Genomic DNA, 26,164 nt, shown 5'->3' on the forward strand with positions numbered 1-26,164 from the left:
TTTCAGTCTGGTTTAACCAGGGTTCACCATGCTTTTCAGTCTGGTTTAACCAGGGTTTACCATGCTCTTTCAGTTCAGTTTAACCAGGGTTTACCATGCTCTTTCAGTCCGGTTTAACCAGGGTTCACCATGCTCTTTCAGTCCGCTTTAACCAGGGTTTACCATGCTCTTTCAGTCCGCTTTAACCAGGGTTGCATTCCTCAACAATCAGGCCTGAGACAGTTGAGCTACTTTACTGATTAGGCTGCATTTTACCACTTTATTTAACAGATGTGTTTCCAAAGGTATTTAACTGGTATTTACTGTGTGGCGTCAATAGGGTGTTCTGTTACTTACAATACCTAATTCCTCATGATTTGGTTCCCATTCCTTGTTGGATTAACAAATCCAATTCTTACAACAGGCATTGTAAACAGTTACAATACAAGACTATGGGTCACAGATAACAGCCAAGGAATGTATCAGGAGACAGGGTCTGTGGTGTCATTCATTCCTTGACCACTACAAAAGCTTTATTTCAGCAAAGTTAGTTGAATGAACACACACGAGACATATCGACTGTCAATTTCATGTGAATCTCAGCAGTGTAGAAAGCAGCCCTCCTATGAGATACTATGCTTGCATTATGGGATTCAACACACCATCCGTGGAAATTACAGCTTGGTAATCAACCCAATAATCAAGATTTATTCAGACCACCAGCCAGAAACAGGGACACACTTCACTACCCTGTGGCGAATGGTGACCCTGAGAGCCAACACATGACCACTGATCTTAGCGGCCTACACACATTCAAACACACACATGACATGATTCAGCAATCAAATATCCCAAGACAGGGGGATTTCTGACATTTTGAGTAAGCAATTCTGATTGGACTAAATTGTCTGACCATTAAAAAAGTATAAAACACGCATGTAATAAAGAGCTATTATGCTTATCACCAGACCCATGACAAAAACGGAGACCTGTTTAAACTACCTGGAGCTCAATATGTTCCTAGACAGGCTTTTAAACCTTCACTCCTTTTCATGTGAGGTGTAATGAAGGGCATTTCAAATCCTTTTAATGAGCAGGTTCTCATGGTTCCTTTTACATACTGGTCTAATAAGCATTTTAATTAAAGTACTATAGCTGAAAATTGCCTTTAAAAAACACAATTGAGCCACAGGATAAAACACAGTGCATTTCCATCTGTAAATTTTTTTTTATCCATTTTGATTCGCCATTCTTTCTTGTTGTTCATCACTTCCTGCTGCTGTGACATTTACCAACAAAAATAGGTTATAGGAAAGAAACGCAAATGAATAAATAATAATGTTTTCCATCAGGCAACAAACGACAAGATGAATGGCTGAGAAGGGGAGGTTTTATTTTGTTATATGCTATTATATGCCCCCACACACCTGTCTGATAGTCTGTCTAGCTGTCTGTCTGGGGCCGGCTGATGAAATATGTGTGTCCAATATGACATCCTATTTCCTATGCAGTTGACTGCACTACTTTGACCAGAGCCCAGCAGGAATACGGTGCAATCTGAGAAACAGGCATTGTGATATTCAGCACAGTTGTAGCAGGGCTTTCAGACAGAACAGTAAAAGCAATATAGTGAAGCTTTTCATTACGTGGACTTGTACAAGATCTACTTGTGATGCTTTACCACTTTCTCTGGTATTTCTTCACAGCACCAGTGACCAGGTTAAATCCCTGAGAAAAGAATGACCTCATGCCCATTTATGTGGAAATGTTCAAGATTGAATGGGCATCATCGCAATTTTCAATACGCAGCTTTATTCTTAGAAACCAACCCAATAAAATACAATATAATGAACATTTATGCATATCCAATACAAGAACACAGAACATGAAATTAAAATATGAATAACAGTTTGGCTATAAGGGAATCATCTAAAAGTACTTATGATGCTACCCTTTGACAGCAAGTGAGCTGATTAGATCAGGAGTTGATACTGAGGGGATTGATGAGGTGAGGTACACTGAGCCTGAGGACGAGGCGGTTTGTGAAAGCCAGCTAATGTTTCCTTTCAACAGGAGGAGGTCTAGGAGCAACATACTGTCAGAAACACAACATCTAGATAGAGGGCAGTTGTTCCTGTTGAAGGGGGTCCTCTAAGATAAAAGTGGTCACAAATCCCATTCTTCAGATCATCCACCATTATGCATATTTTCAATACATCCAATGCACAAAATGCAGATTCCAGTGAACATTTGCCTGCTCTAGCTATAGCACATCACAACGTGCTGGAGAACGTCCTTCCTATCGGCATGTGTGCCCAAAGCTATCTTCATGAGACATGGATAACCAACAACCGGAATGGTTGAGTGTTTATTTTTAACTTGTGTTCAGACCCAACCAATTACCACTATTTTCTCAACCAAATGTGCTTTCTGTTTATTCAGATAAAGATAATTACAACCTTCCATAACGGGAGTCAGAGAGGGTACTCTCTCTCCCTCCATTTCTCCCTCTTTTTCTCTCAGTTTCTCCCTCCCCCCTCTCTGTCAATCTCCCCCGTTCCTGCCTCCCTTTCTCTCTCCGTCTCTGTCATTACCTCACTCTCTGTCTATCCTTCTCTGTCTCACGCTTTCCCGCGGTCTACCTCACTCTCTCAATTCCATTTCAAGAAGGACTTTCTTGTCATGGGAAACTCGTGTGAACATTGCCAAAGCAAGCGGAAAATTATGTATAATAAATAACAAACAAAACATTTAAAATAATGAAATTCTCAGTAAATATTAGACACACAAAAAATGTATAATTCTTAAGATTAATAATGACAAAAGAGAATCGATAAAGAAATGAATATCGGTTACGTTCAAGAAGTTGTTTGTGCTTCACTGGATGCCAATTTCTCATGGCAACGGTCCAGGAATATTGACTTTCTCTCTCTCTGCCTCCCTCTGCGTATCCCTCTCTTCCTTTAGGTCTATTCCTCTGTCTCTACATCTATCCCAATCTGTCCTTCCCATTACTCCTCCTTGCTCTCTCTAATACTGCTATTAGACAGTGCTCTCTCAGCAGACAGAACAGAATTTAGAAATATCTGAAGCTAATGTCTTAACTTTGCATGAAAGATTTGGTGTGAAATGAGAAAATGTATAGTCTATTATTGTTGTATCAGGGCAGGTCTCAAAGAACGATGAATTAGGAAATTATAAAAATGTTAAAGCATATTTGGAATAATTTTCAATTTATTTCAACCCACCATCTTTGGATCACTGGGAAAAAAATGAAGGGCTTTTGCCTTAGCTTTATTCACCTCACTTCTGCTGCTTTATTCAGCCGAAATAATTCCTTGCAAAGAGTAGTTAGTAGTTGTACTAAAATGGCAAATAATTAATCAAGTCTATGTTAGCTTGCAGCCCTGAGATATCAAGGCTCCCTATCCCAAGGATATTCTATTCACAAATTCAGTATGATGGAGGCTTATTTTTTTACACTGCTCACTCACCCAGAAAGTTTAAATAATCAGCCTGTGGGAGGATGTACTCCATTGACTATTGACCTCAGTTTAGCTTGCAAGAACCCAACCTATCTGAGGGTGTCACTAAAGTGAAAAGAGTCAAGGAAAACCCTGCCGCTGGGCCAGTACACTGACCCTGGGAATTCTAACCACACCTGGAATGTGGCATAATCAAGGTGTAAACCCGGGCTGCAGCAGACACCGCTGCCCTGCCATGTAATGGATAGACCATGTCAGCTGTTAATTCTCCTGACTTGCTTGAGTAGTACTGTTAAACATTAGATAACTCAGTATGCTTTATCGCCTGCATTCAGTGACAGGAGTAGGCAGAGCTGTGTTACCTTAACTGTGTAATTGTGATTGCTTTGGTTGTCTTCAACACAGTACAGGAACAGAAGATACTGTTCTCATTTTTCTATCTCCTGTTTTGTTAGTTTTTGGTGAAACAATCCTTGATTTAAGAAGACAAAAATCAATTTTTTCAATACATTATTGGATGGTATTGTATCTTTTTAGCCGTGCGCTTTGTTTTGGTATGAGCTAGAAACACAGTTTGTGATTGGATACACTCAACTGACTTTTTTTTTACCTGATCCAAACAAAAAGTTCTTTTTTTTTTTTCTCATATCCACGAATTCCCCAGTCCCACCCCACTACCCTGTTCAGAAAACTGCCATAGAAAAAACTATATGAGAGAAAGAAACACGACAAAATACACCACCTAGGACTAAGCTTAAAAAGATAGCATGACGACACTGACGTCATTTACGGAGCCCTTTACAGATAAATCCTGTCAAGATAATACACCACAGCACAAAGATAACACAGGCCCTTTTCGAAGGCCCCTCCATAAAGGAACCATCATTTCCAAATTCACCAGGGACTCAGAGGGAGAGAGCGATGTGTAACAGGATGTTGAAATGGAATGCTCTACCGTGCTTTGAACTTGAACCAACCTAACCCCCAAAACCTCACACCTTTCTCTTCACTGTCTCGCCCCTCTTCATTCCCTCTCTTTCTCTCCCGTTTTCTAACTCTCTCCCCTCTTCTTTCCCTCTCTCTCTTCTCGCCTCCTCAGTTGATTTATTCATGGGGACTCATACAGCCTTTCTCTCCTCTTGGGGCTGCAGGTCTGCGGCAGCCATGACAGACACAGGCAAACATATGAATTATTTCTTACTAACACGTGCAAAAGTACGTCATTGTTGGGAATACAATAGACACTATAACACGATATGTGTTAGTCTCTGCTGCTGCTAAGATATTAAAACGTAAAGATTATTTCTTCGTTAAGGAGAGTTTTTCCTTCCGGTATTCTGACATATGATAGTGGATTTGAATTCTTACATTCGATAAATGTATCCCTGACCACACATTCCATCACTACCTTCCAGATGGTGCACACCAAAGCCCCAGCAATTCCTAGGATTCAGAGCAAGGACAGAATATCACTTATGCCTGTCGATTACAAACAGTGGCTATGCAGCCAGTCAACATCTGCGACTGAATGTTTTCTAACCAAAGTTGGTTTTGAATCTAAATTAAAAAAAATACAACAGGAGGATTGAGTCATTATGAAGTTAACAGGAGAGCAGTAGCAATGAATGGAAGCTTTACAACAGTATTTTCAAATACTGAAAATGCTGTATTGTTTGACCAGCTCTGCAAATAATTGCGTTGACACGTGTGAATTTGTGAGGAGCTACATCTATTGTTTCATTGTTTTGGACAGAAGTAAATTGTCTTATTTATAATATAATCTGTATGTGTTATAGCCGTGTATTTGCATCATTTTTGTTTTATATTTTGACATTTACAATTCCTGGTACAGTCCCTACAGAAAATATTCAGACCCATTCACTTTCTCCAAATTTGTGTTCTACACTTAATTTCAAATTGATTACATTCATTTGTTTGCTATTCATGTACACAGAATACCCCATTCTGACAAAACAAAAATGGCAGTACTTTGTAGAAGCATTTCTGTCAACTATCACACCTTTGATTCTTCTTTGACTTTTCAGCCTCTCTCTTTGGCAGTTTCTCCTATTTATCCTTTTAGATCCTATCAAGTTCTGTCAGACTAGATGGGGAGCTCCAGTGAACTGCACACTTCAGGTCACCCCAGAGATGTTTATTAGGGTTTGGGTGGGCTTCTCAAAGACATTCATACATTCCAGCAGTGTCTTCGCCCTGAGGTGAGGTGCTTTGCGATCTGGATCAGTTTTGTTTTTCAAGGACCTCTTTGTATTTTGCTCTCTTTTTCCTTCTTTCTATGCTGATCAGTCTCCCAGTCCATGCTGACTGGGGAAAAGCATCTCCGTAACATGATGCTCCCACTACCATGCTTCATTATAGGGATGGTATAAGCCAGCTGATATGCAGTATCTTGTTTTTGCCAGACATAGCTTGGTATTTAGGCCAAATGGCTGAATTTTGGAGAATCAGAGAATCTTTTTGCTAATGCTTTCAGAGTCCTTCAAATGACAAGATATATGCCTTTCACTAAAGGGTTGCGTCCGTCTGGCCATAAATGCCTGATTGATGGAGTGCTGCAGAGATGGTAAAAGGTTCTCCTATTCATGCAGAGAAACTCTGAAGCCCTGTAAGAAAGGCCATTGGGTTTTTTATCACCTCCATGACCAGATATCAAAGCTCTTCTTGCCTGAATACTTAGATTGGCCTGGTTCTAAACTTCAGCCATTTCATAATGAAGTCCACTGTGCTCCTGAGAACTTTTAATGCTTTAGCATTTTTTTGTATACTTCCCCATATCAATGACAATTGATCTGAGTTCTTATGTACCAATGTAGATAACATTTGGCCAATTTTTATTTTCAATAAATTGGCCAAAATACAGTTTCTGGTTTGTCATTATGAGATATTGTGCATAGATTGATGGCAAATAAAACATTTATCAATTACAAATGTAGTTTATCAAATAACATCTGGAGAAAGTGAAAGGATGTGAATTATTTCTTATTTCTATTTAGGTAACAAGATGATTTTTAATTAGGGAAAAAGTTAATAAACAGTGGATTATAAAGTGATTAAACAGCCATTGATACACAGTGGAAGTCCTTGGATGAAGGGCATTACCTAATGAGTCTAGACACAAAGCAAAAACGTGAAACACAAACAGCGAAACAGTGAAACACCTAGAACATAATTCAACTGGCTGCTTTTCACTCAGAATGTCTCTAACAATATAAGACACTAAGTTGCATTAAACCATACAGCACAATTGAATGACACCATTAATTGGAATGTACTTACTGAAGGCTGCCACTGCCAGGATGATTGTCACCACTATGGAGATCCATGACACCCACAATGCCTTCTTCCTGTAGTCCTGGGCCTCATGAGGTTTTAGTCTCGTGCTGCTTTCCAACAGGCCTGTCATAAGATATGTAGGTTAACCACTGCCCTCATGCACATCCTGCCAAATTAAGTATGAAGAATATTCTATAAGTACATATAAAGCTAATTTCTCTTTAGCATGAACAAAACATCACATCCAAGTACATCCCAATATAAAAAAATAATAACTCTGTAGAACCATGACAAACTTGAGTGATTACCATGAAAACATTCAAGATCTTGATAATCAATCCTGAGATGATATGCAATGATCTATATAACATTCTGATTGTGTTTTCTAACTTGCAAAAGCTGCATTTGAAGTGCATGTGATCTTACTAGATGTGAACAAAGAGCTGTCTGGTGACGATCTGCAGGAAAATGAGGCTATTAACACGTATTAAACCACAGGGCAGTTATAAGAATACTGGCAGCATTTTTGAATTTCTTGTGAAATTTGATGATGTTGATATGTGCTCATGTGTATTTGTTGGATTACACAAGACCACAAGAAACTTAGATTTCTCTTGCAACCCAGCTATTGTTAATATAGCTCAACAAAATCATTCTCAGGACATGGGATTGTTAACTTATTTGCTGTTCACTCTGATAAAGGGTTAATTAAGTTAAGCTGTCGCCAAGGTAGCTAGGGGCTAACCTTTAACCTACACTGACTGACTGGAGATGGTAACGTTGTGTAGTGACATCATTAGGATGGACAGCTACAAGAAACCCCTCCTCTCATTTAATTATTTTCCTTAACCTCACAGATAACCCACAGATTAAGAAGGAACTTTTGTATAACAGTACCATGTCAGAGGACAAGGAAGCTCTCTGATACATTCCCTGGGGAAATGTTCATCCCTAGTCACTTCACTCACTGACTTGAGTTCAGTGGCAGAAAAGTCACCAGGACCCCACTGATATGAACATATATTGAGCACTGACCTGAAATCCAAAGTTAAGCTTTGCTACAAAAGAATTCGTTCTCAAAATCACATGTTTAAGTGTCCTTAATGGTGAGTCTTAAGCTGAGTCACTTGGGGCTCAAAGTAAATGCTAAATCCCCCTTCCACCTCCTTTACAGCATAGTCTTCATCTCAGATCTAAGAGTTGACTGGTTCGTGGTCAATACAGTCACATGCCCCCTGTGTTAATAGTGGCTGTGCGTGTGGCATCCAGGTGTATGTGAGGACCCACAAAAATGGTAAAATCAGAAAAATCTGTTCCTGCAAGGTATTTTTAGCAGGTCCCCACTAGGGGAAAAGTAAGTTTAGGGTTTGGTGCAGTGCTCAATTTGAAAAGGATCCAGCACCTTTCTGATTATGCTCAGTTTGTCCCTGATTTGTTTCACGCATTATTTGTCTTTTTCCATCACTCTGGGAACTTAACACTGTAGGCATTCTTCTAAAAGCGATCAGAGTGCATAAAGCTGCCTATTCAAGCAGCCCCTTGTTGTTACCACAGCACCACAAGAAAAGACCGTGAAAGTTTTAGACAGGCTTCATTCGCGTTGATTTGCTTGCTTCCCTGAGTTAAGCTGTCATTCGCCCCCCCCCCCTCTGCCAATGTCTCTATGTGTTATGGTACCTCTATGCCCACCGAATCAATCTCTCTTGCGCCCTCCAATGTGTTCCCGGGTCTCCTGATGTACAAATTCAACACTGGTTAGGTGTTTTGGCTGGGTTAAGTTTAAACACAAATGTTATGTCACTGGGGTTAGGTCAGGCATAGGTTTAGGGCTAGGGGATAAGGGATCTGAGTCAAGGTTAGGTTTTAGAAAACCCCACATGTGCATGCATGATTATAATAAGAGAGCAGCAGGAAAGAATGTTTCCTCATTCAGCTCACATGATCCACATTTAGGATCAGCAGAAAGCATGTGCCCAACAACCCCCTTTCTGATCCATAGATGCACAGGCACGCACACGCATGCACGCACACGCACACAGGCACACATGCGTATAAAACCAGGGTCACACAAGAACACACACTCAGGTGCAGTCATGCTGATCCTACATTTTCTGTCAAAGACATGTACATTTATTCACACCTTCCAATAACTATGGAGAGAAATATCCCTGTAGTGATCATGAAGTAATCTATGTTGGCTTGGTGAATTCATTAGATTACCTCTCAAAAGTGTGTGTTCATAATATTTTACAAACTCCAAGGGACAGTTATTCCCATGATTGTCCCCTAGTTAATGTACGGTGATTTGATGCGTGTGGCCCTCAGGCTATGATTATAATCAGTGTAAAAAAATGTTAGTCCATTTTTAAAACCAAACCCATGGAATCCTCTGCTTTGAAAGGTGCTTCCATCTGATTCCATAATATTCATAGTGTCCGTGGTCAACTCAACACCACTGAATGGTTGGGGTGAATCCAGGTAGCACATATATATACTACCAATGTATGACACTGAAAAGCTCTGCTTGAAGCTGTGAGGAGGAGAGGGGAAAGGTTTTAGACACCAACATGTTACATCTTACATTAACTGCATGACTCTAGCCTTGGTGACAAGGCTACAGTCATTTTTGTTAATGTGGATAGATGGAGGCACATACAGTATCTCAGAAAAGTGAGTACACCCCACACAAATATTTGAGTATATCTTTTCATGTGACAACACTGACGAAATGACACATGCTACAATGTAAAGTAGTGAGTGTACAGCTTGTATAACAGTGTAAATTTACTGTCCCCTCAAAATAACAGTTTGATGCAGTGTGCGGCGTATGGTCTGAGCACTGACAGGCTGACCCCCCACCCCTTCAACCTCTGCAGCAATGCTGGCAGCACTCATACGTCTATTTCCAAAAGACAACCTCTGGATATGACACTGAGCACGTGCACTCAACTTCTTTGGTCGACCATGGCGAGGCCTGTTCTGAGTGGAACCTGTCCTGTTAAACCGCTGTATGGTCTTGGCCACCGTGCTGCAGCTCAGTTTCAGGGTCTTGGCAACCTTCTTATTTTCAGATCCTCAGAGAGTTCTTTGCCATGAGGTGCCATGTTGAACTTCCAGTGACCAGTATGAGGGAGTGTGAGAGTGATGACACCAAATGTAACACACCTGCTCCCCATTCACACCTGAGACCTTGTAACACTAACGAGTCACATGACACCGGGGAGGGAAAATGGCTAATTGGGCCCAATTCGGACCTTATCACTTAGTGGTGTACTCACTTTTGTTGCCAGCGGTTTAGACATTAATGGCTGTGTGTTGAGCTATTTTGAGGGGACCGCAAATTTACACTGTTACACAAGCTGTACACTCACTACTTTACATTGTAGCAAAGTGTCATTTCTTCAGTGTTGTCACATGAAAAGATATAATCAAATATTTACAAACATGTGAGGGGTATACTCACTTTTGTGAGATACTGTATGTGTTACTGTTTTAATACAAACTGTTTGATAACATTTCCTCTTTGATGCCTCTCATCTCTATCTAGTTTGTACATCTCAGATTTGCCCCAATGGAAAACAAACTTTATTAAGGCCCTCTATCACACTGAGTGTGCCTCATTAGAGACCGACCAGTGCCCTAAAATGGAGTCTATTTACTTGCCACATCATTTAAATTGTTCTGGACACCCTATGGCCATTCAGTAATGGTTATTCATTAGATTCAGTTTTAACAGAAAAAAATATAAATACTTAAGGCAAAATAACTTAGCAGAGAAAAGTCCCCAAAACAAAGTGTCCGAAACACCAAAACAGTTGTGTTCAGCCACCAGTTGAAAAGCAACAAAACCATACCAAAACCATAACTGTAGTGTTAAAAAAGTAAATGCGGAGATTTTAAAACAATACATAATGTGTTGTCACTAGAGGTCTTAATGGAAATAGCCAAATCATGAATTCAGCATTCTCTCTCCTCTGCCTGTCTGTGGCTACTTCTCTGGTTTCAGCTCTACATAGTGAACACGCACATTTCTTTCAACTGGTTGTTTTACAAAGCAATGAGACAGCCAGACTGGACACCATGTGTTAGATTGGCCAAGCTACGGATAAAGAACGGTGTGCAGACGAGGGTGAACAAATCAACCCCACTCTGATGACAAGTGCCAAAATATCCTTGGTTGCCAGATAGAGTCACGACCAGTCGTTCACTTGAGCCGGATCCTGCGGGAACAGGATCCAGCGACACTGATTTTCCTCAGTCGGTTCCGGCAGATCCAGTCTGCACTGCATGACTTGTCATTTTGCAATGTAAACATTCCACTAGAAGCAATCAGAGTTTATAAAGTTGTCTTTTCCTGCAACTTCAGCACTGCTTGACAAGATTGTGAACGTTTTTTTGTTAAGCGCTATTTGCCCTACCGATGTGCTTAATAAATTAAGCAATGGTCACGACACCCATTAAACATCCAAACCAACAGATGACAACCTACACAGGGGAAAGGCCCCTCGACTGCCCTGGGGCATTCTGATTTGATCTTTAGACCAGAGGAAAGTGTGTCCCCTACTGGACTTTATAGTAGCATCTGGTTTCCAATAAAGGGACCAGCCAGGGCCAACTTTAGGTATAACTATGTGTGTGTGCATGTGGGTGAGAGGTAAAATCCTTTCAAATCCATTTAATGTACATTTTCAAAGATGTTGCGTGTAAAGTAACACATTACAGTAATAACATTACTTACTGTATGAACAAGTAATATAACAGTATGTATGTATGAGAACAGGAATAATGTACTGCATTATTCTACCTCTACCGCAGCTGCCCACAAAATAATTATTTTTACAAGTTTCCAGAAAAACAAGGCCTAAAACGGAGGTTTTATTAACTGATTACAGGTTAAGGCTTCACCAATTATTTAACACATTTGGGCTTCTTTTGGTTATGACTAGGGGTTTAGGGACACCATGCTCAAATAGCTTATACTTATAAATACTGGTAGGTGCTGCTTCAGAACTTGCAACAGGTTTTAATATCCAACCACCGTGCAGAGCACATCATTTTGGTGTAACTTACAATTTTGTTCAATATGCATTTAAAGTTGACATAAAATTATTCTGAGAGTGGGAAGCAAAGGTGTACTTTATTGCAATGCAATCGAGAGTCATCATAGGACATCCAACAGTATTAATTCAACCTGCTCAGTGCCCAAACAGTAGACAGTCGGACAAAGCTGCAGTGCAAGACTATTCATAAGTTTGCATTAGGCTTCAAAATAGGACAACCAAATTAATAAGGAATGGATATGCTCAGGGGCATATCATTTTTGGGTAAAAAAAAAAAAAAAAAAAGGAAAATAAAGGAAATCCTGGAACCCATTGACCCTGACCGCCCAATATGTAGCTCAAACCTAAGCCCTTGGATATGTTTATAATAATAGCCATATTTAATGATAAAAGTTCAAACTAATTTACAAATGTTCATATAAAATGTAAATAGCGAGAGGTCAGTTGGACAGCAAATATTTTGTAGGTTAGCTGACTAAATACTAAATACTGAAAGTAGAGTTTACCTAAAAGCAATGCAAAAACAGCAATTTGTCTTAGATGCGAACAAAAAATCTCTATGCAATAATGCATGCAATGCAATAATAGTGATTATTCTGCCTTGCATCATACCAGGAATTTTAATAGTGTCATAAAATACCTTAATTATGATGACTGGGTCTTGGAAAACATAAGAAATATCCTATGGAAATGGCGTGGGGATGCTATTTATGCAGTCTCTGTGTGTATAACACAAAGTGATCTAAAATTTAAGTAACAAATTACTTTTCCCAGGGAGTACAATGTAAGGTAATATGTAATGTATTACTGTTTTTGAGTAACAGCCCCAAAATGGATGTTCAACTACTGTTTCACCAAAGCGTCTTTATTCTCCTTTGCAAGAGTGTTTCATCCACTGCAAAGTGTTTCATTATCATGAAAAATACACTGAACAAAATTATAAATGCAACACTTGCTCAAAGACTTGCTCTATGTACACAAAAGGCCTATTTCTCTCAAATATTGTTCACAAATCTGTCTAAATCTGTGTTAGTGAGCACTTCTCCTTTGTCGAGATAATCCATCCACCTCACAGGTGTGGCATATCAAAACGATATGCCATGTGATTAGACAGCATGATTATTGCACAGGTGTGCCTTAGGCTGGCCACAATAAAAGGCCCTTCCAAAATGTGCAGTTCCACTGTATTGGGGGGGTCTGGGGGGGGTCCAAAAACAATTCAAAAGATTGTCACAATTTGGCATTTAAAAACAAATGTTTTGCTTTGTCATTCTGGTGTATTGTGTGTAGATTGATGATATATATTTTTTTAAGTATAAAGTAAGACTATAACACAAAATAGGTGCAGAAAGTGAAAGGTTACACATACTTTCTGAAGACACCGTATGTTTTAATTTATTTTAGACTGTGTATTTTTCACAACATCAAACAGCACAATCTAAAAAGCATGATAAAAAAATTCAAGAATTGTCCATTGGTAAAGTAAACTAATCACATTCAAAATAGAAGCTACATGTTAAACACAGCCTACTTGTGGAAATGGTGTTAAAGGTTCCTCTAGTTTGCAACACATATGACCTTTCTCCTTGAAAGGGTTCCAACGGTTGAGCTACCAAAACCATACCTCTTGGATGGCCCCATCTGTGACTTTAAAAAGCTGAATAGGGATGTTAACGCAGGTTCTTAACCCTATTACATTCATATTATATTACTATGTTATAATATGTTAAAAGTTAGCAATGTTTTCATCATTTAGATAATATTCATAACCTCTAAAAATAAACATAGGCCTATTTTTTGGGAGGTGATTCATCCAGAAAAATAAAACATGGCAGGCACAACACCTTGATGTACAGAATGACAATATAAGAAATATTCGCATTTCGCAATTGATTGGATGTTATGCATATTGTAAGTTACTGGAGGAACACAACATTTTTGTCAAATTGATCATTCATCAAGTAAATCATAAAACACTTTCCAGGTGATGAACTGTAAGTGCTCATAAATCACATACTTGTACAACAACGTTTGAAATATATGCATGACTTACCTTGTCCCTCAACGCTGTCGGTGATTTTCATCTCTTGGTCCCGGTCCATACTGAAAGGGTCGCCCTGACTCGGTCTTTTAGACAGGTTCGCATCCGGAGCGAATCCGCCGTTTCTTATAGCCGAAGGATCCACAATTGTGGGATCCGGGACCGGAATGGTTTCTTGTGTCGTTGGGTCAGTCATAGTTGTTTATTTAAAAGTCAAAAGTCCTCGGGGGAAAATCTCACACCGGAGTACCAAGTGCAGCCATCCAGGACGCGAATGCCACCGGTGTTGACTAGCACGAAGTGGCGATGACTATGAAGCGATAAGCGCAATCTCCACAGCATCAGCAGCCACAGAACCCCGCACCCTCCCTCCCCGCTTTGATGACGATAATTCGGAACTGCAAGAAGGGGATTCGTAAACAACGGTTCAGTTTACTTCTGTAAGCGCCTAGTTATAAATCAATTTTTCGCTTGTTACAGACAAATCTGTTGTGTTATGTGATGCTCAATTACTGTTGCCTAGACGCAGCAACTTTTCGCTGGTACTAAATTGAAATCCTTGAAAGCAACCATAGGGAGAATAGGGCGAAGGGGTTCTCAAAAACACCCAGAGTTTGGTTTCCAGTATTTTTCGAATATTGTTCTGGACAATAACCGCCCAGGACAAAGGTAGTATGCCTGGGCCTACATTATAGAGGATATTTAAAATAGAAAATATTTTGACATCAATAACTTTACGTTGACAATTCAAAGTTGCTTCAGTTGGTTCTGGGAGCCATCTAACTTCAGAAGGTATAATAAATCTACCAAACTTAAGCATTGGATTGAATCGAATGAATGAATGCAACCCAGTGGATAATGGATTTGCTCAGCACCTTGAATCCTTCGGGTTCCACATGGTGGCGCAAAATGCACTGGGTAGAACGTCAAATGCGCGCCCATGTTGTTTATTAACCCCTTGAGTTGCTCTGTAGTTTTACTATAAGTCATTAACTTTTCACAGTATTTATGACCCACCGATAAAAACGCGAAAGGGAAAATGAACAGACATTGCTGTTTCGATACTCTAGTAGACATTTTTCATTCAGCTCCAACTTTTGGATCCTGTGTGGGACAAGATTTCAGACAGACCATCTGAAATGTCTTGCAAAGACCTGATGGACTGGCCCGTTTATAGTCCGTTGGGTTTGATCGCAAGGGGAATAAAATTGACCAATACAGGTGCCTCAAGGAAAGAACATGGCAGGCGTGTTCGAAACGCTAGAGCTAGAGCATGTCCAAGTAGTCCTCGTCTGTGGCTCAGTAGCTGTTAGTAGAGAGTGCCCTGTCAGTCATTCACCTGCTTTTCTTTGAACAGTTCGGCGGCAGGGCAGTGGGCACCGAATAACCCTGTCAGTGGACACATGGTGCTTCAGTCATCTGCCTTGTTTTAGGCAAATTTGATTCAACAAAAACGTGTCCGACTAAAAGTAGGCTAATCAGGATGAAGATTGATATTCACAATCACATTTTACCCAAGGAATGGCCCAACCTGAAAGAGGTAGGCTGTATTCACCCCGACTATAATAACGAGTATTGATAATTTTGTTTTTCCAATAGAAAGGACTCAAAGAATTATGCTACTTCAAATCATGCTTTGTACATGGCGGGTTCTTCATAGGCTAACATTTGATTTGCATTATGTCATTACATACAGTTGTGTAAGCTGGCATACATTTTGAAACTGGGCTCAGCTGGGTCAGGTCTGGGCAGTCAAACAATACATCTGGTCTTTGTCATTCAGTTTTACTGAGTCTTCACATGTGGCAAAAAATATGAACACCGCTAAATCCACCTGCCACAAACAACAGACCACATAAACATTTGGTTTTAATATAATAAATGTAGATGAATGAAGTCACAGGCTACTAGGACTACTATGTCTGTCTGAATACTGAAGTCCATCCTTGATATAGGCATCAAACAACCATCTCTCTGTCACTAACAAATACATTTGACATTATAACCAGAATGTTATCAATAAATTGTTTTATATGTTCAAGCAAGGAAATCCTGTGAAAAGTCTGGTCAACCCCATTAAATCTCAGTGCTGACTTGTTAAACATTAATCAACGCTTGGCACTGAGCCAGTCCTGTCTTAGTCTTTCGGTCAATAGGCCTGATTTAAGGTAATGATTGTCCATGGGCAGGTCCCACAACACGCTTTCTTTTCTCCATAGCCAAAAGCCCTCATCAAACATAGGACACTATTTTTGGCAGGCCCCACTTCCCTTCCAGGGGAACAGAGGTGTGTGTGTGTTTGGGTGAGGAGGCCACACTCTGTGGTCAGTTCTCAATAAGAGCCAGTCAGGACATGCCTGCTCCCTGATTTTACTTAGACTTCAAGACCCAGGTCACTCTCCTGATCCCAATATAAAATGTCATATTGCAGTTGATTACCATGACTCTTGTTTTTTAAAGGCTATTGGGATAGATGGAATAATGGGAAAATGTAGATAAATAAATAGAGGCATCAGGATCCATGGGAAATTCAAGGACGTTACCGGTTAGCGTCCATTCTTGTGGAAAAGTAAGTACACCCCCTGGAAAGTCTTTTTTGTGCATATTTGGACATGGATATGTAATCTTCACTTCAACATTATTGATAGATAAAGGTACCCTAACTTAAGAAATGACACTGAAATATTACACTTTGCAATTATGGAGTCATCTAAAATATACAGAAATGCGTTTTTAAAGAGTAGAGAAATAAAATGAAAAGATTTTCTAATAATTTGCACCTGTTTTGGTGATGGTAGGTGTGTAATTTTTGCACAGAATGAAATAGCATTTTTATTCATTTCTATTGCATTAATGGCTTCAAACTTAGTTTTTCTGTGATTTGTTGAACTGAGCTACCTGTGTATGTGGTTGGAATTGAGATGAAATGCCCATGTGTCCCAACATAAAAAAACAAATTCTAGGGGGTGTGTTTACTTTTTTATGGTCTGGTTGAGGACTATATTAAACCTATGCGATGGATATTATTATTCATTGCTGAACGGTTTGAGGGTTCATCAGTATGCATATCACAGGCCTGAAATACAGTAGATGGTTTTGATTGTCTTTCATCCTCTTCCTTTCTTTCTCTGCATTTGATCCTAAAGGGCTGCTTAACTATGGTGTACTAGGCATATTACATAGCACAGTTAAAAGGGATTCTGTCCAGGTCTTCTTTCCAATAAAGCAGTACAATAAAGGTGCATAATTATATGTTGTTACATTTCCAAATCCAGGGCACTGAGATATGATTATTAATGTATTCAAATAATATCCGGAAATAGAACATTTTACTATTCATAGCAAAACGTCTCATTGTGCTTTCAAACGCAGGAATAAATCAAATCTAATTCGTTTTTCTTCCAGAGATATGGATATGATGGCTTTATTCAACTTCACCATCACTGCAAGGTGAGTTTGAAGTTAGATAACACAATATACTCAATATTTGGAGGTTAAAATGTCTCATTACGATACATTTGTAAAATTTGCACTCAGTACAATATCATGGAAATGAAATGTATATAAAGTGCATTCTTCTCATTGCACTGAGATCTAAATTGTCATGATGAGAGTATGCCTGCCCCTGTTCAATGAGAAGTGATAATGCCACATGCAGAAGCTACCATGGCCTGCAGAGCTACTTCTCAGGCTCCCCTTGGCTCACTCAAGGGGTACTGACACAATGCCAACATCCTCCCTACTGACACCAACTGACCTCTTACAAACACTGCACCTGTCAGGGCCAGAACAACTGACCTGTGATAGTGTGTGTGCGCGCCTGTCAGGGACACAGCAGGGTCAGCCTGAGAGCAGCTCTAGTAGTAGACTACACGAATGACAGCTTATGACACATTCATTGATTGGCTCAAAGACACCTCTGACAACTGAATGGAAACCACTGTCTAGCTTATGTTTGACTCACCCTAGTAACCCAATGTTTTTGAACTTTTACTGCCACCTGGTGGCTGATTATTGTAAGATCAGAAGTCCAGTAATTAAAATCCACATCTGAGTTACTGGCTTCTTTTGTGACATATTTTTGCTAATCAGTCAGAATTTCATGGCATGACGCAATGAAGGCAATGGAGGGCATATCATTAAAAGAAGAAAAAATGACACGTGTTTCAGTTTGGTGCTTATAAACATTTTAGGGGGAGGCCAAAATGATGAAAGATGGGAAGTTGTTTCGCGTGATCCAGGAGAACTGTTGGGATGCAGATGCCCGGATTCGCGACATGGATGCACATGGTATATATACACATGTTGAGATGTTGTGAGGCCTGTCTATTCAATTATGTTTCCCTGTAAAATATTCCTGCCATTTATGATGAGGCTTTATTTTAGGGGTGACAGTCCAAGCCTTGTCTACGGTGCCTGTCATGTTCAACTACTGGGTAAGTCTGCCTGCCAGGAGCAGGGGTACTGATCTGTATTTTCTCTGATCTTTACTCTCAGGCGCAAATGATCTGGAACCTTCTGTGCGTTTGCAGATCAGGTGTGCATGTGTTTATTGCTTCTCCCTGCCTTCACCATTCTTAACAACTTTTTAGAAAAAGATTTAGAAATACAGTCTGGGACATTAGTGAATAAACTTTTTTAAACTCACATTTTGGGCTGGATATTATTTATATGTGCATTATCTGTATCTTCAGTGAACCATAATATCTCACAGCTGACAATAAGGCAAATCCTTAACAAGCACGGTTAGGCTCCAATGTTGTAGTAGATACTTGCAACTTTTACAACCGTAGCATTTTTGAACATTTAACAGAGTATGGGTAGGGGAAAGATGGGCCAAAGCTGGAAGCACCACCCCTCCAGAGTTTGTCTTTTTTAAAGAAAAATGTTGACTCTGCTGATAGGGACATCACTGAAAGAAATCCAATGGCTCTATAAAACTATGACAACCATGACTAAGCACAAAATGATTAGTATAACACCCAGGCGTTGTAAACTTACTATTATTATTATCTGTGAAATAAATGATAATGCCTTTGTTTATTTTCCTCCTCTTTCAATACACGTTCTGACATGAGTGTTTTTTTAGCACTCACTACAAGGGAGGGAATTCTGAGACTACATGTTCAACAACTAAAAAAATTTATTTGGCAGAATGAATACACTCCTTGGGCAGCAGGTTAAAATTTACCAGGCTTTGGCCTTTTGGCAAGGTGGTTACATTTTGGGAGCTTTTGGCTGCTTATACCAGGGTTTCCCAATGTTTTCTCAGGGTCCCCTTCACATTTTACATGTTTTGAGTTAAACCGAAATTGGCACAACTGATGAAATAGCACACCAACAGTAGTTAAATCAGTTGTGGGTGAGAAGTTCTCAATCAGTCCTTTTCTCACAATTTTTTTTTCCGTAGTACTAGCTAATTCAAATGATCAACTCTCCATCAAGTTTTGACGATTAAAATTACATGTGTAGTTTTAATATGGACATCCTTTAGCATAGTTTACATTTACGTCATTGTAAAACACATATATTGGAGGGAGCATTTCACTGAATCAGACTGTAGGAAAAGCCAGCCAAAGAGCCTTTTTAAAGTTTGCAAACACAGAAAGGGGTCTTTTGTTTCTCATGTGAGGTCACTTCCCTGTTGTGATAGGCCAAGCCCCATGACACGCTGGATCTGTGTGGGATCCTGAATGACGACTTGGCAAAGACGGTGTCACTCCACCCCCGGCGTTTCGTGGGCTTGGGCACTCTGCCTATGCAGGTCCCTGACTTGGCTGTGTTGGAGATGAAGCGCTGTGTAAGAGAGCTGGGATTCCCTGGGGTACAGATCGGATCCCACATCAACACCTGGGACCTCAATGCACCTGAACTACACCCAATCTACGCTGTAAGAGACACATGAAAGGGAATTTAGTTTGTCTATGGACAGCCATCATCCTAATGATATACAATAGGCAGTGTTGAAAAACTAGCTAACGACCCTACTGAAAATCCTTCTCTGGCTCTTTCAGTCTACAGTGGACCACGACTCATTCACTAGAGGCCTGTGATGTTTGGATCTCTTTTCATCATGACTCTGTATAGATGGTGTGGAAAGTGAGTCATGTACCCTTTTTTCTATAGGCAGCCGAGGAACTGAACTGTTCCTTATTTGTCCACCCATGGGATATGCAGATGGATGGGAGGATGGCCAAATATTGGCTCCCCTGGTTAGTGGGTAAGAGATACACACCTGTGTTCTGATCAATCAAATGCTGTCTCAGCCTGCCTGGATTTCGCCACATGTTAGTTAAAACAAATGTTTGTATAGGTATGCCATCAGAGACTACCACGGCAATTTGCTCAATGATCTTTGGTGGTGTCTTTGAGAGATTCCCCAAGCTGAAGGTCTGCTTTGCCCACGGAGGTAATGATAATACGGACCGAAAAATAATGAGAACCAGCAAACAGAACAGCTTTAGTTGAGTGAATTGAAGTACTAAGATTGCTGTGTGACGTGCCTGTTTTTCATAGGCGGTTCTTTCCCATCCACCATTGGCCGCATCGAACATGGGTTCCATGTACGACCGGATTTGTGCGCTGTGGACAACAAGGTGAACCCACGGAAATACCTGGGCTCTTTCTACACTGACTCCCTAGTGCATGACCCCATCGCCTTGAAGCTCCTTACTGATGTGATTGGAAAGGTATTTAGTCATTTGTGTCTTCTGATTGGCAATGTCATTATCTTCACTTACCTAGAACATTTTGGGACGGTTTTGGACAGATTTAGTCTTGTCAAGGACTAAAAATACTAGCTAAATGGAGAATCTCTATTGACCAATGGCAGACTATTAGCTCAAGTTACAAATATTGGCTGAGTTTCTATGTCTTCCATAGGATAAAGTGATGTTAGGAACAGACTATCCTTTTCCACTGGGTGAGCTGCAGCCCGGATCATTAATAGAGTCCATGAAGGAGTTTGACGATGATCTGAAGGTAAACCACACAATGTGCTTACTTTCCCTTGCAAACAGTGTCTGTAAAAAGATGGAACACAGTGGTTCAGGAACATTCATTTGTGTTGCTTCCTTTTCAGGACAAACTGCTGGCAGGCAATGCACTGGAATTTTTGGGGCTTAAAAGAGAACAATTTGAATGACTTACAACATGAAGACGAACAAAAGGGATAGTATAATGTTTAATTACTCTGAGTGTTGGGACACATTACAGACTACTACCTGTTGAGGGATTCAAATGTAAATGCATGATTACATTGATTATACTTAAATATACTCCTTATCTAGCTAATTTATCATGTTTGATAAATAATGGACATGAGTAAAAGTAGAATTCACTGTTTGTGGGACAGGAAACAGAGAAAGAGCATATTTAGACTACATCAGTCGTCGCAAATACGTATCTCAGGTAGTGACGTGACAATTGTCATTTTCCCCCGATTTTCACATCGGGAATCAAGTCTCAGTTTTAACAAGTAGCACTAGCATATGGAACTACCATACCATACCATACCATCTTCTTCCGCTTATCCGGCATATGGAACTAATAATTCTTAATCAGAAGGAAAATTGTGTTAAACCTCACTGGTAGAAGGATTTTTTAAATGTAACATCCAATAGAAATGTTAGCCCTATAATAAAAAATTTCCCAGATCTTCCAGTTGTGACAACATTTGGAGGTATGTCCTTGCAATACCAGAAGGAAGGTGACCCCTAATTGCAGTGATTTGGCCCACCCATTTACACTGGCAAAACCCCCGGGGTGGGGCAAAACATCTCCATTAGCTGTCTGAGTGACAGGAGCGGAAAAAATTAAATGGCACCAGCTGCATCTGGTGGGGCACCAGCGTGCAGAAATATGTGATGCATTTATGGTGAAACAGTTCCAAACCCTGGTTAAGATTAAAATTGTTTTATTATGTGACTCTGATTTTCTCTCACACACACACAATGTCACTGAGAATGAGCTTTACAGTTGAGGACGGACGTTTACATACACATTTTTTGACCACTCCACAGATTTCATGTTAACAAACTATAGGTTTGGCAAGTCGGTTTTGTGCATGACACAAGTAATATTTCCAACAATTGTTTATCGACAGATTATTTCACCTATAATTCACTATATCACAATTCCAGTGGGTCAGAAGTTTACATACACTGTTGACTGTGCCGTAGGCTAATTGACATAATTTGAGCCTATTGGAGGTGTACCTCTGGATGTATTTCAGGGCCTACCTTCAACCTCAATGAAAATCAAAAGAAATCAGCTAAGAAAATAAATTGTAGACCTCCACAAGGCTGGTTCATCCTTTGTAACAATTTCCAAACGCCTGAGGGTACCACATACATCTGTACAAACAACAGTATGCAAGTATAAACACCATGGGACCACGCAGCTGGGAAAAGTGCAAATCAATCTCAGAACAACAGAAGGACCTTGTGAAGATGCTGGAGGAAACAGGTACAAAAGTATCTATTTCCACAGTAAAACGAGTCCTATATCAAAACAACCTGAAAGGCTGCTCAGCAAGGAAGAAGCCACTGCTCCAAAACCGCCATAATAAAGCCAAACTGCGGGTTGCAACTGCACATGGGGACAAAGATTGTACTATTTGGAGAAATGTCCTCTTTTGATGTAACAAAAATTCAACTGTTTGGCCATAATGACCATCAATATGTTTGGAGGAAAAGGGGGAAGCTTGCAAGCCGAAGATCACCATTCCACGGGGATTGCGGATGGCAGCATCATGTTGTGGGGGTGCTTTGCTGCAGGAAGGACTGGTGCACTTCACTAAATACAGTTAGGTCCAGAAATATTTGGACACTGACACAATTTTCATACTTTTGGCTCTGTACCAGAGATGGGGACAAGTCACACATGGTCAAGTCCAAGCAAGTCTCAAGTCTTAACCATCAAGTCTCGAGTCAAGTCTCAAGTCACAGTTCGGATAAATCAAGCAAGTCAAGTCAAGTCAAGGGTTCACCCTAAGCAAGTCAAGTCGAGTCCTTATAAGTTTCAAGTCAAGTCAAGTCACAGTACTAAAGAGATGAACACACACACACACACACACACTGTCATCTGTTTCTGACGTGCGCTCGGTGCGAAGCTCGATTTCAAAATCAAATATTTTTCTCCTCCGCGGTACAATTTTTTGGGGGGACGAAGCGGAGGGATCTTGAATCAGCCTGAAGGGGTTGTATTCACTATAACAACCGCCTCGCTATACCTTATCCCGCTTATTACATGGCTACCTACCAAATAAATCTATAATTTGACACAAAATATTGATTTCAAAAGGAATTTATTGATTTAAAAACGATTGTATTGCTTCCTTTAAAGAAAATAGTCCGTTCCGTCTCTGGTTAGAATCCTGCTGCGTCCATAGCAACGCGTTGTTTTTCATGGCAACGGTTTATATATATAACACGCATTCTGTACTGAAATTCAGCCAATCCATGTAATAAGGGCTAATAATAACTAATAATAACTATAAATTAATTAAACTAATTATTGTGACTGAAAAACTTCCTTATATGTAATTACGCTGTAATTATTCTTGTCTGTATGAGTAAAAAAAAAAAACTCTTCGAAATGTTTAGATGCTAGTAATCACATCGGCGCCTCCATATGTTAGCCTTTCATGCAGTAAAGTTAACTGTTTTGGTGTAAGCACAATGCTTTTTAGTTTCCACACGCAGTCCAGAAACACTTGAAAATGCGCACATTTAATACAGACATTATAGCATACGTGTAATATACATGCCCGCTCATTTTAAGATGCCCATCCACATTAAAATTCAGACTATGCCACTGTTATAGTCAAATTCCCTTACATCTATTTACCAGACGTATTCAGTAATGAAAATGGTCACATTTCTAACAAGAAAAAACATAATACCAAGGCCAAATTATGACAAACAAAAGATTAATTCATTACATTAGTAACTTAATCGTTATAGATCTTAGTGAAACCGAATATAAAGAGATTACTTTCTTACCTTTCCTTGTGGTTCTTAAAATAACGAATCAAATTTGACGTTGTTGATTATTTTGCATCTGGCAAATCTTTTTTTATTCACACGGTCCAGTTCAAAGTCCTTGTATCCAAACGATACAATTTGTGGAGCTCGACTAACGTTACTGTCTGCCATGTTTGGCGCGGTTTGAATTGTGCAGCGTTAAAGGCACATACGCTGATTAGTGGTGCTGATGTCACAACATATAAAATAATTGTATTGCTGTTTGTTTATTATAAGTTCAAGTCATTGTCGAGTCTTCCACTTCAAGTCAAGTCAAGTCTCAAGTAACTTGTTCTCAAGTCAAAGTCAAGTCAAGTCATTTTCATACTTTAATCAAGCAAGTCACAAGTCCTGAAAATTGTGACTCGAGTCAGACTCGAGTCAAGTCATGTGACTCGAGTCCCCCACCTCTGCTCTGTACGCCACCACAATGGATTTGAAATGAAACAACTGAGATGTGATTGAAGTGCAGACTTTCAGCTTTAATTCAAGGAGTTGAAAAAAAATATTGTATGAAACGTTTAGGAATTGCAACCATTTTCATTCACAGTCCCCTTTTTTCAGGGGCTCAAATGTAATTGGACAAATTAACACAATCAAGAATAAAATTATACATTTTTAATACTTGGTCGACAATCCTTTGCAGGCAATGACTGCTTGAAGTCTGGAACACATGGACATCACCAAACGCTGGGTTTTCTTCTTTGTGATGCTTTGCCAGGCCTTTACTACAGCTTTCTTCAGTTGTTGTTTGTTCGCCTTAAGTTTTATCTTCAGCAAGTGAAATTCATGCTTGATTGGGTTGAGATCAGGTGATTGACTCAGCCATCGCAGAATATTCCTCTACTTTGCCTTAAATAACTCCTGGGTTGCTTTCACAGTATGTCTTGGGCCATTGTCTATCTGTAAAGTGAAGCGCCGTCCAATCAACTTTGCTGAATTTGGCTGAATCTGAGCAGACAATATATCCCTATACACTTCAGAATTAATCTGGCTGCTTCTGTCTTCTGTCACATCATCAATAGACACTAGTGGATGCAGCAATGTACTGTGTTCACAAACAATGATTTTCAGAAGTGTTCCTGAGCCAATGTAGCGATTTCCACAACAGAATCCTCTCAGTATGTAATGCAGTGCCGCCTGAGGGCCCGAAGATCATGGCCATCCAATATTGGTTTTCGGCCTTGTCCCTTGAATACAGAGATTTCTTGGGATTCTCTGAATATTTTTATGATATTTTGTACCATAGATGATGAGATCCCCTAACTCTTTGCAATTTTACATTGAGAAACATTATTCTTAAATTGTTGCACTATTTTCCCGCACAGTCTTTCAAAGAGTGGTAAACCCCTCCCCATCCTCACTTCTGACAGACCCATCCGCTCTGGAATGAACTTTCAATACCCAATCATGTTCATGACCTGTTACCAAATGACCGAATTAGTTGTGTGATATTCCACCAGGTTTCGTTTTTTAGAATGACACAACTTTTCCAGTCTTGTTGCCTCTGTCCCAACTTTTTTTTTAAAACAGGTGGCTGGCATCAAATTCAAAGTGGGCATATATTTTTCATGAAGCAAAAAAATATCTCAGTTTCAATATATGGAAAAGTGGTTGTAGATCAAATATCTTACATGTGCTAGTAGTTAGAGGCACTGGTATTGGTTGTGGCAGGATCGGGGGCCTATGTATAGGTGGGTTCACAGTTAGCTGTGAAGTGCCCAAAAGAAGTGTGTAGTTTTCATTAATACATCATGCCCCCGTCCCAAAATGGGCCGGTCCACCATGCAACTTCCGGGCTGAAAATGATTCCCACTCTGGCCTTGCTGAATGTTATACACTTTTATTACTTGTACAACAACAAAGCAGTTCAAATTTTACTAAATTATTTTTTCTTGGTGTATAGGAGCCATTTGTAACAGGACTAGGATAAACTGATGTGAGGGTGCACACCAAGTCTCTGAGCATATCCCAACGGTTAAAAGCCAGTCAAATGGGTGTCATATGAGATATGTAACCACATTTAACTGCTACAAGTATTGCCTTTTTTGTGACATGAACATGAAAAGTCATTGTTTTCTTCCTATTGTCAAAATTTATTCCAGTGTTGGAATGTTCCAATGAGCATCAACCAGTTGAAAAAGAGGGAAGCTGTTTTTCTTGCGTTGATGTTCTTACATTGATTCTTTTTTGTTGTCACGTGTCTTCAATACGTGATTTATTATTCAAATAGTTCAGGCATGGAGGTGCAATGGGGTGGCCTTTCTTTTTATACGCAAA

The 26,164-nt window shown here is 39.8% G+C and overlaps 2 protein-coding genes across 3 annotated transcripts in view; one reads left to right on the forward strand and one right to left on the reverse strand.

The window, feature by feature from the left end:
• Positions 1-14,198, reverse strand: part of tmem163a (transmembrane protein 163a) — a 52,131-nt gene extending 37,933 nt beyond the window's left edge. Inside the window, exons 1-2 of the mRNA XM_010897580.4 lie at positions 13,872-14,198; positions 6,762-6,881 (exon numbers count right to left, since the gene is read on the reverse strand). Coding sequence (XP_010895882.1) covers positions 6,762-6,881; positions 13,872-14,055 — 304 coding nt within the window. The 5' untranslated portion in view covers positions 14,056-14,198. The remainder of the gene's footprint in view (positions 1-6,761; positions 6,882-13,871) is intronic.
• A 693-nt stretch (positions 14,199-14,891) lies between these two features.
• Positions 14,892-21,785, forward strand: acmsd (aminocarboxymuconate semialdehyde decarboxylase). 2 transcript variants are annotated; one of them, XM_010897579.4, is made up of 10 exons: positions 14,892-15,399; positions 17,265-17,309; positions 18,053-18,149; positions 18,246-18,295; positions 19,513-19,749; positions 19,986-20,079; positions 20,173-20,268; positions 20,376-20,548; positions 20,742-20,840; positions 20,941-21,785. In XM_010897579.4, exons 1-10 carry the CDS (start codon positions 15,343-15,345, stop codon positions 21,001-21,003), a joined length of 1,011 nt encoding a protein of 336 aa, XP_010895881.1. In that variant the 5' UTR covers positions 14,892-15,342; the 3' UTR covers positions 21,004-21,785. The 2 variants fall into 2 exon arrangements, with proteins under 2 accessions (XP_010895881.1, XP_019910174.1); XM_020054615.3 differs by lacking the exon at positions 14,892-15,399 and adding an exon at positions 15,447-16,428.
• Positions 21,786-26,164: the final 4,379 nt, after the last annotated feature.

The sequence above is a fragment of the Esox lucius genome, chromosome 16, assembly GCF_011004845.1.
Source record: "Esox lucius isolate fEsoLuc1 chromosome 16, fEsoLuc1.pri, whole genome shotgun sequence".
NCBI classification, from domain to species: domain Eukaryota; kingdom Metazoa; phylum Chordata; class Actinopteri; order Esociformes; family Esocidae; genus Esox; species Esox lucius.